The sequence below is a fragment of the Coffea eugenioides genome, chromosome 2 (genome assembly GCF_003713205.1).
Source record: "Coffea eugenioides isolate CCC68of chromosome 2, Ceug_1.0, whole genome shotgun sequence".
Taxonomy (NCBI): Eukaryota; Viridiplantae; Streptophyta; class Magnoliopsida; order Gentianales; family Rubiaceae; genus Coffea; species Coffea eugenioides.
Window position 1 is genome coordinate 27,674,917 of NC_040036.1, and position 17,014 is coordinate 27,691,930.

General features: G+C 36.2%; 1 protein-coding gene across 1 annotated transcript; it reads left to right on the plus strand.

The window, feature by feature from the left end:
- The first annotated feature begins 216 nt into the window (after positions 1-216).
- LOC113759368 (DNA replication ATP-dependent helicase/nuclease DNA2) lies at positions 217-15,291 on the plus strand. The gene is made up of 34 exons (XM_027301931.1): positions 217-771; positions 1,436-1,603; positions 1,692-1,925; positions 2,012-2,074; positions 2,216-2,407; positions 2,477-2,530; positions 2,611-2,672; positions 3,377-3,509; positions 3,671-3,781; positions 3,894-3,990; positions 4,223-4,305; positions 4,793-4,858; positions 5,215-5,364; positions 5,483-5,538; positions 5,817-5,874; positions 5,953-6,063; positions 6,154-6,210; positions 7,618-7,752; positions 7,842-8,078; positions 8,879-8,953; positions 9,291-9,409; positions 9,507-9,579; positions 9,700-9,804; positions 9,970-10,137; positions 10,505-10,574; positions 10,659-10,810; positions 11,922-11,999; positions 12,084-12,176; positions 12,260-12,397; positions 13,683-13,722; positions 13,825-13,898; positions 13,985-14,119; positions 14,748-14,867; positions 15,101-15,291. The coding sequence occupies exons 1-34, from the start codon at positions 223-225 to the stop codon at positions 15,260-15,262; spliced, it is 4,218 nt and encodes a 1,405-aa protein (XP_027157732.1). The 5' UTR covers positions 217-222; the 3' UTR covers positions 15,263-15,291.
- The last annotated feature ends 1,723 nt before the right edge of the window (positions 15,292-17,014 follow it).

Consider the following 17,014-nt stretch of genomic DNA (forward strand, 5'->3'; position numbering starts at 1 on the left):
TCTCTACCCTGCATCTCTACCGTCCATTGTGATCCAACGGTTGACGTTCTCTCCCTCCATATAGCAACCAAAAAATTGCTAAAGCACCGTCCATCTCCGGCTTTTGGCGGGAAAAGTGAGTGAAACTGAAAACCTGAGGAAGGAGTAGCACACTCTCTCCCGCTTCCGCTACCACTGCACTACTACTACTACTACTCCGCCGGAGAAGAGAGATTGGGAACAATGGCTCCTCGGAAGAAAGCTACAACAGCTTCTAAGAAATCGGCAACTAATCAGAACAATCATCTTCACCAGCAGAAGCAATCTCAGCCCTCTAAATTTGGAATCCAACACTTCTTTGAGCGCCACTCCCAAAACCAATCTCAAAACCCTAAAAAGCCCATCAATCCCTCGATTGCTAATTCCAATAGTTCTACGATCTCTACAGTCCCCAAATTTATGGATGGTGATCCTCCAGTTCCTCCGAACGCTAGTAATGATTCGGCTTCTGTGCCTGAGAAGTCTGGAAATGAGTCCGATTCTAAAAATGAGGGATTGAGCTGTGAAAACTTGAGAATTGGTGTGAATAAGGAAGTTGGCGGAGTTGAGAAATTGGAAAAAGAGACAAATAAGGAAGGGAATGAGCTGAATAATCCGTCTCAGATTACGCCTACAGAGAATAAAATGCCGGTTGTAATAGAAATCGAGGAGAATCCAGATGAGGTTCGGGAGGTTTCACCTGAGGTTTACAAGGGAAAGCCTCCCAAGCGGTTCAAGTTTTCGCCAGGAATGGTAATTGTTTTCTCAAGCTTTGTTTTTTTTTTTTTTGGAGGTGTCTGATTTTGGACTTAAGCTATAGTGCTTAATCAAATATTGTACCATAGTTAATCGCCCCCTTCCCTCTCCCAGCTTCTTAAATCCCACCCCCCTCCCCTCCTAGAATTTTTTTTTAAAAAAAGTAATGAGCAACTTTTTGCGATTTCGATGCTCCGTGCTAGCAAATATCATGTATTATTGTTTGTAAAAGGGAAAATTTAAACAATGTACAAAAAAATTAAGAAGAGAAAATACATACAAAAGAAGCGTTTTTATGGAAGAAAACTTCCCAACCCTAATAATGAGTTCTAGGATGAAGAGCTGAAATTAATTGTCAGCTTTAATATTGCAGTCATAGAGCTGAAGTTCTTTTGCTTTCCTTTCATTTTTGGGTTAAAATATTTAAGCTGCATTTAAGTTCAACTATTACTGCAGATATACCTTATAGTAAAAAAAAAAACTTTTGGTTCTCGAATTAAGATAATTGAAAGAGCTGCCTCTCAAGTTGGAGGGTGGGATTATTTGCTTGAAGTGTTGCTGATGCCATGAGAACCTAAACTGAATCCTTCTTCAGAGGAAGAAAAGTACTTTTGTGAGGTTTTTAAATATATTGTCTAACATGTGAATGTCATTGTGGTAGCTGATAAAGCAAAGTCAGGATGATGGAGGTGATGAGGTCACATGGAAAATTTCTCCAATAAATGAGCGACTTCATTCCATGTCAAAGAATTTTCCTGAAGTGGTCAAGGTTTTGAAGGATTCTACACGGTTTAACTGTTTAAATTTTCAGCAAAGTTCCATGACAAAGGTTTCACAAATATTTTCCTTTTCTCTTAATGTTCTTTTTTCCCAAGGCACTGAAGGCTGAACCTCAATGTTGGTATTGTTATATACAGACTTCTCCCAGTGCAGCAGGAAAGCTTGAAAAGTGGCTTTCGTCTCCACCTGTCAAGGCTGCTGAAAATTCTTTGACGTGCTCAGATAGGGTTAGTTTGAGAAAGCATACAGGAAGACACATTGTGTGTAAGGTTGAAAATCTTGCAATCAGAAATAGTGAGAATAATTCTGAAGAAGTTTGTAGTCAAAGTCCCTTTAAGACTCCGCCATCCCTGTCCTATTGCCATGATAAGGTGATGATTCTTCATGTTCCAAGATTAAGTTGACTAACTCTAGAAAATTTATTTATCTAATGATTTATGCCATAAATTAAATGCAGCCTCATGATGGAGTCATTATTCATGGAGAACCTGATCAGCACAATTCAAGGCCACATAAAAAGGTTGTAAGACTACCTTGCATTTGATTCAACAAAGCTATCATCTTGTTCCTAAATGTTCATCCATAAGTTTCAAATACTGCTATGGAGAATTACATGAGTTGAGTTGCTCATCGTGCCAGTCTCTTTTATTTATGGTTTCAGGCACTGATTGAACTATTGGATGAAGTAGAGGACGTAATTTCTGTTGAAGAATCAGTATGTGATAAAACACAAGCGTGGTTTGATATAGGTAGATCCATCAATGAGCCGGATTTCATTGTAGAGCAACAGTTAATAAACTCAAAAGAACTAGTCGAGAAGGAACCTTCAAACAATTATTTTCTCGTATTGGAGGTACAGAACAATATTCTTCTATTCAGCTAGACACGTGATGGTTTATTGACATTTCCCCCATCGCTGCAGGTTTCTGAGAAGCATGGAAATATTGATTCTTCTGGTTCACGGAATTCTTTTAAGGTTCACAATTTACTTAAATATAGAAAATTAGAAGGTTTGATAAAAATGGTCATTTTAAAAGCTTAAACTCTGGCTTCTAGATTATGCGGGTACTGAATGAGCAAAATGGAGAAGAGAAGGCAGTGCATTTATGGGATGAATGGTAAGCAAATCTAGAACCTTCTCTTTGCATTCACTTAATCTACTGTCTTATACATAGTCTTTTCTGTAAAATGTCTTAATTTTCAGCACATTATGACTTATCCTGCACCATCTCAAAAGATGGAGTTGGAAACTCTTGAGCTTACATATGTCTTGATCAGGCAAAGTGCCTTTGCTATTAGAGTCTTAGCCTTTATGAGATAGTAACAAGTTCTGGTAGACTATTGGCTAGTCTTAATAAGTTTAGGCTTTCATACTTATAATCATTTATCCCATTCATGACTGGTACAGGTGTCCATGAAATTTTTTGACTGGCCAATAGGAAGTAAAATGAACAAACTGCTACATGAGGAGTATTCTCCTGAGTAGCACCATATTTTTCGTATCTCTAGCAACATACATTCTTAATCTTCAATAGTTGCAAGGTGAACTTTACTGTTAATATAAGAAGTTCAACTCCATTTTTTTCAATCTGGATGAAAATCGGATGTGCTTTTTGATTTTCAATTAGAATTGCTGATCACATTAATGTAGTTTCCATATAAAATCAATTCTGTTACTTGTATTTCTCATCCAGTGGTCTTGTTCATCAAATATTCTGAACCAACCCCTATTTGTTCCTTTGGTATTGGATTCCAAATGGTGAATAACTGTGAGTGAAATCTTTGTGTTATTTAGTTGTTATATCTATTCTTTTTTTTTCAGGTTTTATAGTGTTGTTGCACCTGGAGATACCGTTCACATCATTGGTGAATTTGATTACGAGGGAAAGTGTGATGTCAATCATGAGAAGAATTTTTTAATTGTTCATCCTGATATTTTGGTGTCTGGAACTCGGGTATTATGAAGAATCCGTTTAGACTTGTCTAAATTGTGCTTTTCAAATTATATCGCTTCTATCTTAGATGACATACGCTTGTCTCCCATATCTGAAAACTTCCCATATCAAATTCAGCGCATCTTTTTCCCTAACTGTTGTTATTCAATCTATACTACTAGGTAGCTGCCAGTTTTTCTTGTTCAAGGCGCACAGTCCTGGATGAAAGGCTAAAATCTAATGGATATGCAACTGCAGCACTGGTTGGTACGTTGCTGCATCAGATATTTCAGGTGGAAATTTGTTTCATCTTCTGTTTAATCAGGAAAATACGATGTTCCTTTTTATAGGAAAACACTTTCAGTTGTTTCTGTATAGCAAATTTTATATGTTTCCTTTCCTCAGGCTGGGCTGATCAGTGAGTCCCTCTCAAGAGAGTTCTTAGAGCAATATACAACTATTGTACTTCAGAAGAATCTTGACACCCTTTATGCATGTGGAGGTAGAAATTTTTATTGTTATATCGATATGTAATTTTCATCAGCTCATAAGTTCACTATGTCTTTTATTTCTACAGATACATGATGATGTATGGTGTTGCATTAGTTAATTACTTCAGTTACTATAATTTCTTAGCATATATTTCTATACGGTATTCACAAATAGCAACAAAAGGATACTTTCAGTCTTCATTATGACATCTTTGAGAACTATCATTCTTCGCTTGATTGCAGTAAATGAAAAGGACACTCGCATGACCTTGGTTGAAGCGATCCCAAAAATATTGAACTGGATCTCCATGTTCAGAGATTCGCAGGTAAATGAATAACAATTTTGATGACCTCTCTCCCAATATAATGTCTTTGTGGGTAGGGATGGGTCTGGAACATGCTGTAATGTTTTATACTCTTAGTGTGAGCTTGGCCTAGGTCAAAACCATTATGCCTGGGTTGCAGCTTTTGTAGCTTACTGACACATGAAAAGATTTGTATAGTTTAGCAATTTGTGGCTGAATAGTGTTTTATGCGAAGTCTAATTAATTAAAACTGAACAATATCACCAATTCCAATCTTGTCATCAATAAAAGACTGCCATGCCATTCACCCTGTCATATAAGCTGAAGCTCTGGATCTTGGCTATCTGCATGCGTACTGCTTTTCTTGAATTTCTTCATTCAATGGACTGCACTTTGACATATTTGAGGTATTTTAACTTGTACATTCTTCCATTTGTATGCAAGTTGTCATGTTCTATTCATGTCGTACTCTATATTTTTGAGCTAAATTGTTTTACAATTAGTGTAGGGTTCCAGGAACCAAGCAGTTGACTTTGGATGTCATGGTGGACTTCAGAACATTAAAGTATCTGAGGTGAGCATCCCACTTGATCTTCTTTCAGTAAAGTATGAATTTGGTAAGATTATATTACAAAATATCTATCTCCATTGTCGTCTGGAAGATGTGAAGCTCTTACTAGTTGATATGCTTAACTTGGGTGAGCAAAATATTGAATTTTCTGACGTGGAAAATGCTATATGTGCTTGAATTATGTGAAGTTTGTTATACTGTTATATCTATATCTACTTGAGATTCAATACTAAAATTTCTCGGATTGTTATTCAAATGCATTCTTTCAATGCTAATTGTTCACAAAAATTTCATGATCTTCTTCTATATATGAAAAATTGGTTTTTTTTTTTAATGAGATGTCCTCTTCAAAAACCTAGGTTGTTGACATTGAGGAGATGGCATGGGCACCCAGATATGGTTTGAAAGGAATGATTGATGCTTCCATGCGGGTAATTATAGACAGCAATGGACATATTGAGAAGATTATGCCTTTGGAGCTCAAAACTGGGAAAGGAACCAGTGGGCAGGCAAGCTTTTGTAAAGATAGTTTCTGTAGAACAGTGCAGGGGCCTTGTGGTGGTAGGCCTAATTTATTCATAAACATGCTTGATCCAAGTGTTGTGACAATGATTTGTCTTCATGCAGACAGCTATGGAGCATAATGCCCAAGTTATGTTATATACTCTCCTAATGTCCGAGAGGTCTGTTAAAGTCCATGTACTTCTTGGAGTTCTACATTTTATCCAGTTAGAATTCACTCAGGCTGTGTTTGTTTCCTTTATAGATTTGGAACTGGCATGAGAATGTAACTGTAATCTATAAAAATTTCCATAAAATACAATTTCGATAGCAAGCCAATTTGATTTCTTTTAAGGGACCAAAAGCAGCCTCAATAATGCTCTTGTAGATTTTGCAAACTTTCTTTCCAATTTGTTGTTATTGTTAAAATAATTGTGCCTTTTATTGTTTCCCGTTCCAGGTACCAGAAAGATATCAATCAAGGTCTACTGTATTACCTGCATATAGATCAGACACGGGTAATTTTAAGCACATGAAGAACATCTTGCTTTGCTTTTCCTTCATTGTGTGTTAATTTGTGATACGTTTATCTCTAGGGAATTTCTGTCCAAAGATCTGATTTGGTCGGACTAATAATACGCCGAAACGACCTGGCACATGATCTACTAAAGGCATTAACAACTCAAGAACTACCGGCAATGCAACAGGTACATGTACATTTGATTGTCCGTTTTGATTTCTAAGCCTTTTATGCCTTTTGTTACATGCTTTGACTAGTTTTTGACATTTTGATGTAGAGCATAAACATGTGCAGAGGTTGTCGCCACCTTGATGTCTGTACCATCTACCATAAGGTAAAAAGTCATATCCCTGGATTCCGGTTGGATTCCTAGATCACTCTCTGAATAGATGATGCCAATGCAATCAAAAGATGGAGAAGCTTGATGTGATGGTGCAAACGCTAACACAGTTTCACTTTCCCTAACCTCTTTCAATGTCAACGGGAAACAGTTCATCAGTGTTCATAATCTTTTCTTGGAATTTGACCTGTTTTGTAGCAGTGTCTGTTTTGAGGCTCAGTGTCCCCAAAATGGATCTATTCATTGATGTTTTAATACATGGAGAATAGTTATTCTTTTTTTTTTTTTCAAATGCAGCTAGTTCTGCTATAGTATTTTCTGCTACAATCTTACGGTTTTGCTGCCACTGGGTTTACCCCACCTTTGTTAATTTTTCAACTATGTAAAATTCTAAAATTTTTTTTGTTTCCTTTCTGTCCTAATTTCCATATGTAATCATCTTGCTCGTAATATTTTGTTCAAACAATCTGAAATCCTGTTTGTGCTGGTAAATTTCTCTTGCTGGGATCTCAATAATACATACTAATAATAAATGGGTATCATCTTAGGAGTAGAGTTAGGATGATGGTGTCTTGTTTATCAATGATTGGTAAGCTATACATCAAGTTTGCCTTTTAAGCATGATGTACTAACTGATCACTCGCAGATATGTATTCCAGAACTCTGAATTGCTTACCTTTCTGTGCTGCAACTCTGCTACTTGATGTTATTCATTGCAAATTCCTTCCCTGTGAAGTAACTTTGTAGCTTTCCCCATTTCTGCATGGTTGATAACAGCTTATTCGTTGTTATCTTTTTTGCATTTTCTAAGTTAAGGTCAAGTATATAGAACAATATGAGGTGGTAATTCATCAAAACTGCATGATCAACGTGAGTTGATCTATTCTTAAAAGATTGAGTTTAGCATCATAGATGAGTTTTATGTATGTTTCCATTTCTTATGAGCAATAACCATGACAAAACTCAGAGGAGTACAATATAATTTACTAAAGCTATAATGAATATAGGTTTAGCTACCGCATTTTGCATCCTGAAATAAGGAGGGGAAATTTCCTAGGCTCTTTTTCTTAATACCATCAAATTATGGGGAGTGTTCCATGAGGATGCTGTTTATGGTAGGTGATTCTGCCTTTGTTGCTGCGTTATCTGTTGAAAATGCCATTAATATTTTAAGGAATAAAAGCTGATTCTTCATTTTAAAACTACATTCATGTGAGGTATCTTTCTGTAAATATGTGGATAACTGCGAGTTCAAATCACTATTTAATGGTGTAGTCCTAATTTTTCCAGCTTCCTAGGTTGTTACAAGTGGCACCATCTCCAGACAGGCATTTAAGTTGTGCCTTCTCCATCTTTGGTTAGAACTTTTCATGCTTCTGACTTTGGTTTTGACTGTTGAAGGCATATGGAGGGACCACAGAGAGCAGTGGATTGGGTGATATGTTTGATTCACTTGTACAACATTTAACAACTAGAGATTCCCTTTTTCTTCAGAAATGGAATCGATTGATTGACTTAGAGGCTAAGGAATTGGAGGTATTATATCTGAAATGATTCTTTGGCTTAAGATTGTGGCATTCTTTCTGTGAATCTCACTGTGTGCCTGTTATGTCTTTCTGTGTCAGGTTGGGAAGAAAGAAATCTGGATTTCACATATTTTGAAGAATGATCTCCTTTCTGGTCGCCTATCTTCCCTTGTTCTTGATACCTCCCACAAAATGCCTCAGAAAGGCTTTTCCAAAGGCAACCAATTTGTTTATCGATTTGTCCGTCAAAGTTTTCCATTGGTTGGCACTGAACAGCAAAGCTCTCCTTCTGGATTAAGCAGCTTTGATAGTACACTTAGGAGTGGGGATTATGTGGTATCTACTTTGAAGTATTATTATTATTATTATTTTTTTGCATATTTTTACTTCCATGAACATTAATGTTATGAGGCAGTCTTGCTAAGTATGCAAATGTTGCGACTTTCTTACTGTGTAGGTCCCTTTTTTGTACTTTTATTGATCATATTTGTCAGTAGAAAAAGCAATTAAGCAACAATTCAACTCGTTCTATTTCAGTTTATACTTAGCTTTAAATATGCCGTATCCAATAGTAATAGGTGTAACTCAATAATTAGACGGTCAATAACATAAATTTATTTGGTCTAGTTGGACCTTTTCTTGTCACTCTACCAGTGTGTGAAGTTTTGCAAAAAGTTTTTCTGAAGTTGTGCTTTATTTTTTTACTGAATTTGATCCTTTACAGTGAAATAGAAGTATTTTAGAATTAAAAACGTTATTTTTTTTATGCTTTCCTCTCCTCTTTCATTATCTTTCTTTGAAAAGTGTCCTTTTTCTTTCGGTGAAGAAGTTAACAATTTTCAATGTCAACCATCCTAGTTGGCATCATTTTTGCCCTTCAGAGATTTGCTTGCACTTTTAATTTAAAAAGACATGGTTAATTTCATTTAATTAAGTAAGATTTTCCTTGAACTATGCATAGAGTCCATCTGTTAATGCCTGCTTACTAAATGCACAGCCCAATAGTTTCTTGCATATGTTGCCACTAAAAGCACGTGCATGTTGCTTCACACTTATCAGCTAGTTATTTTATACTGCCTTTTGTCTTCCAACTGGTAACTCAAAATCTTCAAATGAGTTTACCTTCTACTTTTCAGATACTGAGCACTGACCCTGGTCATCTGCCAGTCGCTAATGGAGTTGTAATGGAAGTCGGTAGTTCTCATGTTTCTGTAAGTACTTTAATTCAGCTGTTACAAAGAGTATCAATTAGAGACCAGCTTATATGACCATATCTTAAGTGGTTGAATTAAGATCAAGAGTAGGTGTTATTTACATCTAAGACTAAGAGTAGGTTATTGATATATTGCTGTGTAGCATAATGACTTGATCATCCCCAGAGTAGCTGTTTGTATAGATCACAGTTTTCACTCAGGTGACTTGGGCAACCACATAGATATCCATGGTGCAGAAAAAAAATGCATCTCTCAGCAGCAACACTTAAAACAACCTTTGAAACTACCGGTTATCTTAATGTTTAAAGTAGGTTTCAACACATTGTTTCACTAGGTATCTTTCTCAAAGCGCTTAAGGCTTCCAGGAAGCAGTACTTCAGTGGCAACAGATCTTAGTCAGCAGGCCTGGCGAATTGACAAAGATGAAGCTATGGCATCATTTGCAATTATGAGGTAGTAAAGTAAGCAACCTCTCATTTCTTATGGTTGTTGCTGGGTAAAAGTTTTAGTTGTTTTGGAAATAACGAACTGTTACATATTGGCTGTAAAGGTTCAACCTAGTTCAACTGTTTTTGCCAAATGAACAGAGTGATAGAGTGAGGAAGGTGATTGTCAACCTAGAGGTAAATGCTATGTAAACACACTGTCATTGTATTTATTGTTTCCTTATCATTTCCCCACTTGCCTATAAGTAATCATAGGCTGCCATCATCTGTGGATTTTTACTTGCTCATTTGTTGCAGGCACCAGCTTTTGACAGTGGATGTCTACTTAGTCAGGACCCTGCCATCTCATATATCTGGTCGGAGAAAAACTTAAATGATGATCAACGCAGAGCCATTCTCAAGGTATGCATCAGAAATATTACTGTGGCATTTGAATCAGTCTTTAGGTCTAGTATAATGAAATTCAGCATTTGCTTAGGTGCATGCTGTGAAAGCAAGCAAGTGGCTGTGGGGAAGCAAATTGGAATAACAGTTTTGACACTGACAATTTTCTAACTTCAATTTCAGATACTTACAACAAAGGACTACGCACTAATATTAGGAATGCCTGGGACTGGAAAAACGTCTACTATGGTGCATGCTGTAAAAGCTTTACTGTTGAGAGGCGCATCCATATTGCTCACGTCCTACACAAATTCGGCTGTTGATAATTTACTTATCATGTTGAAAGCTCAGGTCATAGCTGTGTCGATACATCTTCTAAATTGATTTCTTTTTTAGTGCTCACAAAAGGGGTCTGAATCTTTATCAGCTCTATAAGTGTAGGATATGCCATTAGATTTTGTTGTTTTTATTTTTATTTATTTTTTCTGGTGCAACATCAAAAAGGAATGCTATTTTCCAGTTTTGTAATTCATCAGCAAGGGTGCGACCCATTGGTATTTCTTTAAAGGCAGGAAAATTGGTCTTTAGGGTATTTTGGAGAAAATTTTATGTGTTGAAGTTGTATTTTGAATAATAGGATTGATAACTTATTGTGTTTGCTTCATTATCTCATTCTCTTTAGCGCTTTTGTCTGTAACTGGTGTTTAAATTACTGCAGGGTGTTGACTTTATCCGAATTGGAAGATGTGAAGCTGTGCATGAGGAGGTCCGAGGCAACTGCATCTCTGGTAGAATCTCCTCTGTTTGGATCATGCTTTATTTTGTGATATGTCTTTGTTGTACTAATTTGTTGTGGCAATTTTATCTTACAGCAATGGACATTAACAGCATTGAACAGATTAAGCTGAGACTAGATCAGACCAGAGTAGTTGCTGTTACTTGTTTAGGGATAGCTAGCCCTTTGCTTACCAAGAAGAGATTTGACTATTGTATCATGGATGAAGCTGGCCAAACTACACTGCCGGTATGTAGGTTGATTCACCTTTGTTCTTTCTCCACAAAAGAAGTCCAAGAAATACTCAATATTTGTCTGCTCTTTGTTGAAAAAACAGCAATGAGAGACTCCTAGTTGTTAAAATGAAACCTTGTTATGAAAGTGCAAGTCATTTCCATATGGGAATGGTGCAGTGGCTGTTTTCTTTGAATTTTCTTGATATGAGGCTGTTGATGGTCATCTGTTGCCGGGGATGCCTTCAGTTCTTGCTGTTAGACTAAAATTGTCATATTTGAATGATAAGTATTTCACTTCATGGAAAGGGAGCAATAGAAGCAGTGTTTTGGTTTAAAGAGAATCCATAGGCATTGTATGCGATCAGTAGCAACTTATAGCAATGAGTAGAAGTGCATGTATATGACATCTGAGTTAGCAGTTAGCCAAAAGAAAATCAAGGGAGAAGGTGATGCTACTTGAATAATCCGTAAGAAGTGAGCATGATCTTTTATTCATTACTGTCTTCTTAGTTCTTTAGCATGCATCTTTCTCTAGCTTGGTGCGCTCATCTTCCTTCTGATGGAAATCTAACATTTTCACCAATTTTAAGGACACAACTATGGAATCTTAAGTCAGAAGTCAGACTCAGTGGCTTCTGAATTTGTAGAAGTATAGGAATGACTGTCAATCTTCATATCTTTTAATTTTGGATTTGTACAAAGGTAAAGGAGCGGACCTAATAGAAAAACATAAATTCTAGGAGCTGTTTTAATTAGTTCCTACTGCCTCTGACTCATAATTTCTTTTAATTTTTTACTTATTATATTTTGTTGGTAATATAAAATGTACCCATATGTGTGTGTTTGTATTTATGTACAAATTATGAAATAAAATACCATCAGGAGTTTCTTTGTGTTTTCCTGGTTACGGTGTCTTCCATTTCTTTGGATTGTTAAGCACAATGTTTTGCACAGTTCTCCAAGATAAGCATGATAACACTTAATTGCAATGGCCGTACTCCAGTGACACAGAAACTTAATTCTGCAAACTAAATCTGGAATATGTTGTTTAAATCTATAGGTTGAGAGTTGTTGGTGGGCTTGTTTAGGACAACTAATCATTTAATGACTACATTGTCAATCAGGTGTCCTTGGGACCTTTGATGTTTGCTTCGAAGTTTGTTCTTGTTGGGGATCATTATCAATTGCCACCACTCGTCCAGGTGTTTCTTTTTTCTGAAGTAATCTTGACTTTTCTGGTGTACCCTATGATCTACTCGTTCCTTTACTTGTTTTTCTTATGTTAGAGTGCAGAGGCTAGAGAGAATGGAATGGCCATAAGCCTGTTCTGTAGGCTCTCAGAAGCACATCCTCAGGCAATTTCAGCTTTGCAGAGCCAGGTTATTTCTAAATTCGGGTTGTAATTTTTCCTGCATCGGCTCATTAGCTAAAAACACTTGATGCTTATACATTGCAAATGCAGTACCGTATGTGTGCTGCTATCATGGAACTATCAAATGCTTTGATATATGGGAACAGATTGCAGTGTGGTTCTGCTGAAATTGCGAATGCCCAACTCATTTACCCATGCCCATCATCTACCCCTGAATGGCTGAATGAGGTACATACAAATTTCTCTACGTTAAGTTGTATATAGATCTGTTGCTGACATTTAGATGGATGAAAGTTGAAACCGGATAATTATATAGATTTTTCTTGAAAGGCTGCTTGAAGTGTCAAGCTACTTGAAGTAAATGCCTCTCGTTATCTTTCAAATTACACTCTATTTGTGCTTTCTGTTGGCATGTTACTGTTCCCTATAGACAAACTCTTGTTGTGGCATTTTAACAGTCATGCATCTTTTCAGTGCCTGCAATTGCTGCTTCCTTGATAGCATTTAATTTGAACATATTGCTTTGCTAGCCTCTCACATCCTGTCTTTTTCTCAGTAACCTACAAGAGGATGATTCTGCCTTGTATAGGGTATAATGAATCCTTTTTCCATGATATAAAGCTTTGAACCAGATCTGAGTAAATGTTTTCTCTCTGGAGCCCTAATTGGTCATTTGGTGTCTCCCTTCAGATACAATCTGCATGGAGTTTGTGGTCATATGTCAAGCTTTTCTCATCTTTCTGTTTATGGTCTAGGATGTCTTATGCACACTAAAAATTTGGATTTTGGTTAGGTACAGAAATCAGAATCACTAATACCTATAAGCAGGTTCTGAGGAACCTTTGGATATTTCTAGACCAGGAAAAACACTGGGCGAAAAAAGAGTAACTTATGCCTGCGAAAGATACTGGCTGACATGTTCTAAGATCATTTACTCAAGCATCCATGTGAATCATATTCTGTACATCACAGGTTAACCTATGCTGCTCAAAAGTTTCTGGTCTTTTCAATTCATTTTGCTTGTTATACTAACATTTCTGACTTGGATATTCTTTCAATTTTGCCATATCCATGTATATGTTGAAAGGCAGATGGTTTTTACTTTTTATTATTTTTATTTTGGTTTTTTCATTTTCAGTAGCGTAAACACTCAAGCTTTTCGTTAGGAACGTTATGGTCCTCTTTTATCCCTGTACACTCAAGCTTGTTCTTATGAATTTTTTTATCAAGTTTATGGACAGTTATTATTTGTTTCAAATTTGTAGCTGTTGTGATTGATCACAGTTGGTCAATGTCTCGGTGTTTCTTCTTTTCTTTTTCATTCACTTTTTTCTTTTCCCTCCTGCTGGAGGATGGTTGGGGAGGGGTGTGATGGCTGTAATGGGGGTACTAGCATTTTCCTTTGAGACAATATTACTATTAACCGTGACAAGATTTCATAGGTGAACCCTTAATTCTTGTTGCAAAAGTAATTAAATTTTATTGGTTAATTAAATTCCTTGAATTTCACCAGGTGTTGAACCCAGAAAGACCAGTTATTTTTATTAACACAGGTTTGTTCAAGTGCTGTTTTCCTTTTACCTTTATCCCATGCTTTTCATCAGAAGAACTTGTCTCCCATACAACTTGAGTTGTTTACCGTCTTAACAACTCAGATTTCTTAGAAGCACACGAGTCAAATGAGAGTAAAGCAGTGAACAATCCAGTTGAAGCTTGTATTGTATCTGAGGTGCGATATTTTGGACCTGATTACTTATTGCGTTCTGGGATCAAGTTTTACAGAGTTACTGTTCTCATGGCCATTTCTATTTGTAGGTCATAAATGGATTTCTAGAAAGAGGCATTGAAGGGGAAAGCATTGGCGTTATTACCCCCTACAACTCACAGGCAAATCTTATTCGCCAAGCTGTTTCCACATCTGTGGAGATACACACGATCGACAAATACCAGGTCCGACTTTTGCCAACGTCTATACACAATGTTTTGGCTTTAAAAATTAACTATTGGCACACCTATTATCCTTCTGTGATGCTCTGGTAAAATTAACAACTCTTAAGAAGAGCTAGTCTGGGAGCTGTTGATGGGCATTTGGCCCTTCGGTGATTTGATTATTTGTGTCACCTGCCTTGCAATTGTGATCACAACAATCTCAAATTGGTAGGGCTCTTTTCAAGCTTGTGGTGTTATCCTTTCTACTGGTTCCGGATTTTTATAGTATTAGAGTTTTTGTTGAAAGACACGTGTGGAAGCTTCAATTGGTACAAATAAACTGTTGTTTGTTTAGGAAGGAGTCTAAAGTTTCTTCTAGGTTAAGAAAATCCAATAGTATAGGTTTTTTTTTTTTTTTTTAATCCAATAGTATAGTTTTTTTTTTTTTTTTAATTTTAAATTCTCAGATAGATCCTTTGTGAAATGTTGACCCATCATTGGTGGAAATTTGAACTCTTGTGGCTAAATTTTTTTTTTTTCTGCGTGTAATTCTCTATTAACATGGAAATTTACAATTTTGTCGGAGACTTGTGTTGTTGAATTGTCGAAACCAAGCGTTATTTTGTTTTCCCATCTTTTTGGCTTGCAGGGTAGGGACAAAGATTGCATACTGGTTTCTTTTGTAAGATCCAGTGAAAACCCAAGGACCTGTTGCTCTTCACTACTTGGTGACTGGCACCGGATTAATGTAGCCATTACACGAGCCAAGGTTCTCATCATGTAGTTCTTATTTATTGTGTTTGTTTGAGCAATAAATTATTTGTGGTTGTAGCTGAAAATGTTTGATATCTTTTACTACTACATTTCTTACCATCTTGACATTGCGCTGCAGACATTCATATGTTTTTGAAGCTTTCGTTATTTTTTGACTGATAAAAAGACTCTTGAACAAACATGTACACTGAAGAGGCTGCATGTGTTTTTCCCCTCCCTCTTGAACAGAAGAAGTTAATCATGGTGGGATCCTGCAGAACTCTTTCGAGAGTACCACTGCTAAGGCTTCTCATCGAGAAAGTAGAAGAACAAGGGGGAATAATGAGTATATCCAAGAGGGACATTAAACTGAAACCAGAGTTGAAGAGATGCTCCTCCCAATTGAGGTAGGAGTGATTTTGATGTTGATGTAATTTATCATGTTGTAGATTGAGTACTTTTTGGAAATTGTAAATAAAATAAAAGTCCTTATTTTGAGTTTTTTTTTTACCAATAAAATGGGGTGAGTGCAAAAGAAAACTTTCTGGAAAAAACTTTTACCAAAACGGCATGAACACTACACAAAAAGTAGGAATAGGATGGCCTTAACACTACACACTGGAACCTTGGAAGTATCCTCCAGAAACTGGAGCAGCTGCGGAGGATCTGTCTGTCCAGATAGAAGCTGCGCGCAGATGATGTTGGCAACTTCTTTAAAGCCTCCAATGGCTGGCTGCTGCATGCAAAACCGAAAGTGCGTGAATCCTCCCTCATTGGTTGCTGATTCGTTCATTCGCATACCTGATCCTGATGTATCTTCAATAATCCAAACAATCTTAGAGACGCCATCTGAGAAGAAACCATCAATAGCACTGCAAAGCTTGAACTGGAAAACCTTCTTGGTTTGAAATAGGGTTAATAATACTTTGCCCCCCAGAGTTTCGAGGCAGTCACGGTTTACTACCCTCAACATTAAAAAATTATACTTCACTCTCCTGAAGACTAGTTGACCTTGAAAATCTTAATTCCATTGAAAAAACAATAAGCTTTAACAAGTTAACAACATTTTTGTCTTTTAGTTATTAAATGTATTTGTAGTTTATTATTACTGTCCTTTTTTTTACTCAAAAAAAAAGTGGTGTACGATTTAATCTATATCTTCTTACTTTGAGTTTGAAAATAAGACATAAATATTTCACTTTTGTGACAAACAAAAAGTGACAATAATATAATTTTTAACAATTTATTATATAAGCAAACATAATAAAAATCTACTTTTTTTAAAATAACAAGCTTAATATTACCCTTTTTTATTTTGGAAAATTTTGCTAGTGACATTTATAATTATCACTGTATTGTTTATCCTTATTTTTTGATTTTAAAATCTAATAAAAAGAATAAAGTGTATTCAAAATTGAATATTAGTCCAACAGAAAAATTTTTCAAGGATAAGAAATTGAATGTAAGCTTTTTTTTTTTTAAAACCTTTATCAATTTGATATTTTTGTATATCAAATACTGTAGAGAAGATAAACATTTTTTTTACAAATAAAAGGGAAATAATAGCAAGTTATGAAAAATTTTCATAATAAAAAGACAATAATGTCATAGCCTTCATTTTTTTTTCTCTTGTATTTCTAACTTTAACTACTTTTTATGAGAGAGAAAACGTATATCTTAACGTTAAGAATGGTATGGTGTGACCACCTCCAAAGTTCAAAAGGAGCGAAGTGTGGTTGGTTAACCCTTTAATGCATAAACGAAGGTTGCCAAATGTCGAATGCTGCTTACGCTTATGAGATACTTCTTGGTCCTAAATGTCAATATGCCCTCTTGAAAAGGTAGCGTTAAACAAGATATTCCATAAGTATCTCTTCCGGATTAAACAATTTCCCATGCCACTTAAACGATTCCTTGGCAACCAAATCCGTCAAATAAATAAGATAATATGATGGTATCACGACACCCTCCTGTGGAGTCGTAGAAAACCATTGCCGCAACCAACATGACATCAAAATCAAAGCCCCAGTGGATAAGCTCTCCACGCCCTTTTAGAAGATTCACACTCCAAAAATTAGAGAGTTGCAGCCTCTTCCTTCATGCGGCACCATAGGCAGAGGGGAGAGGGGCAACGAGTACAGGCCACAGCAACAATTGTATTTT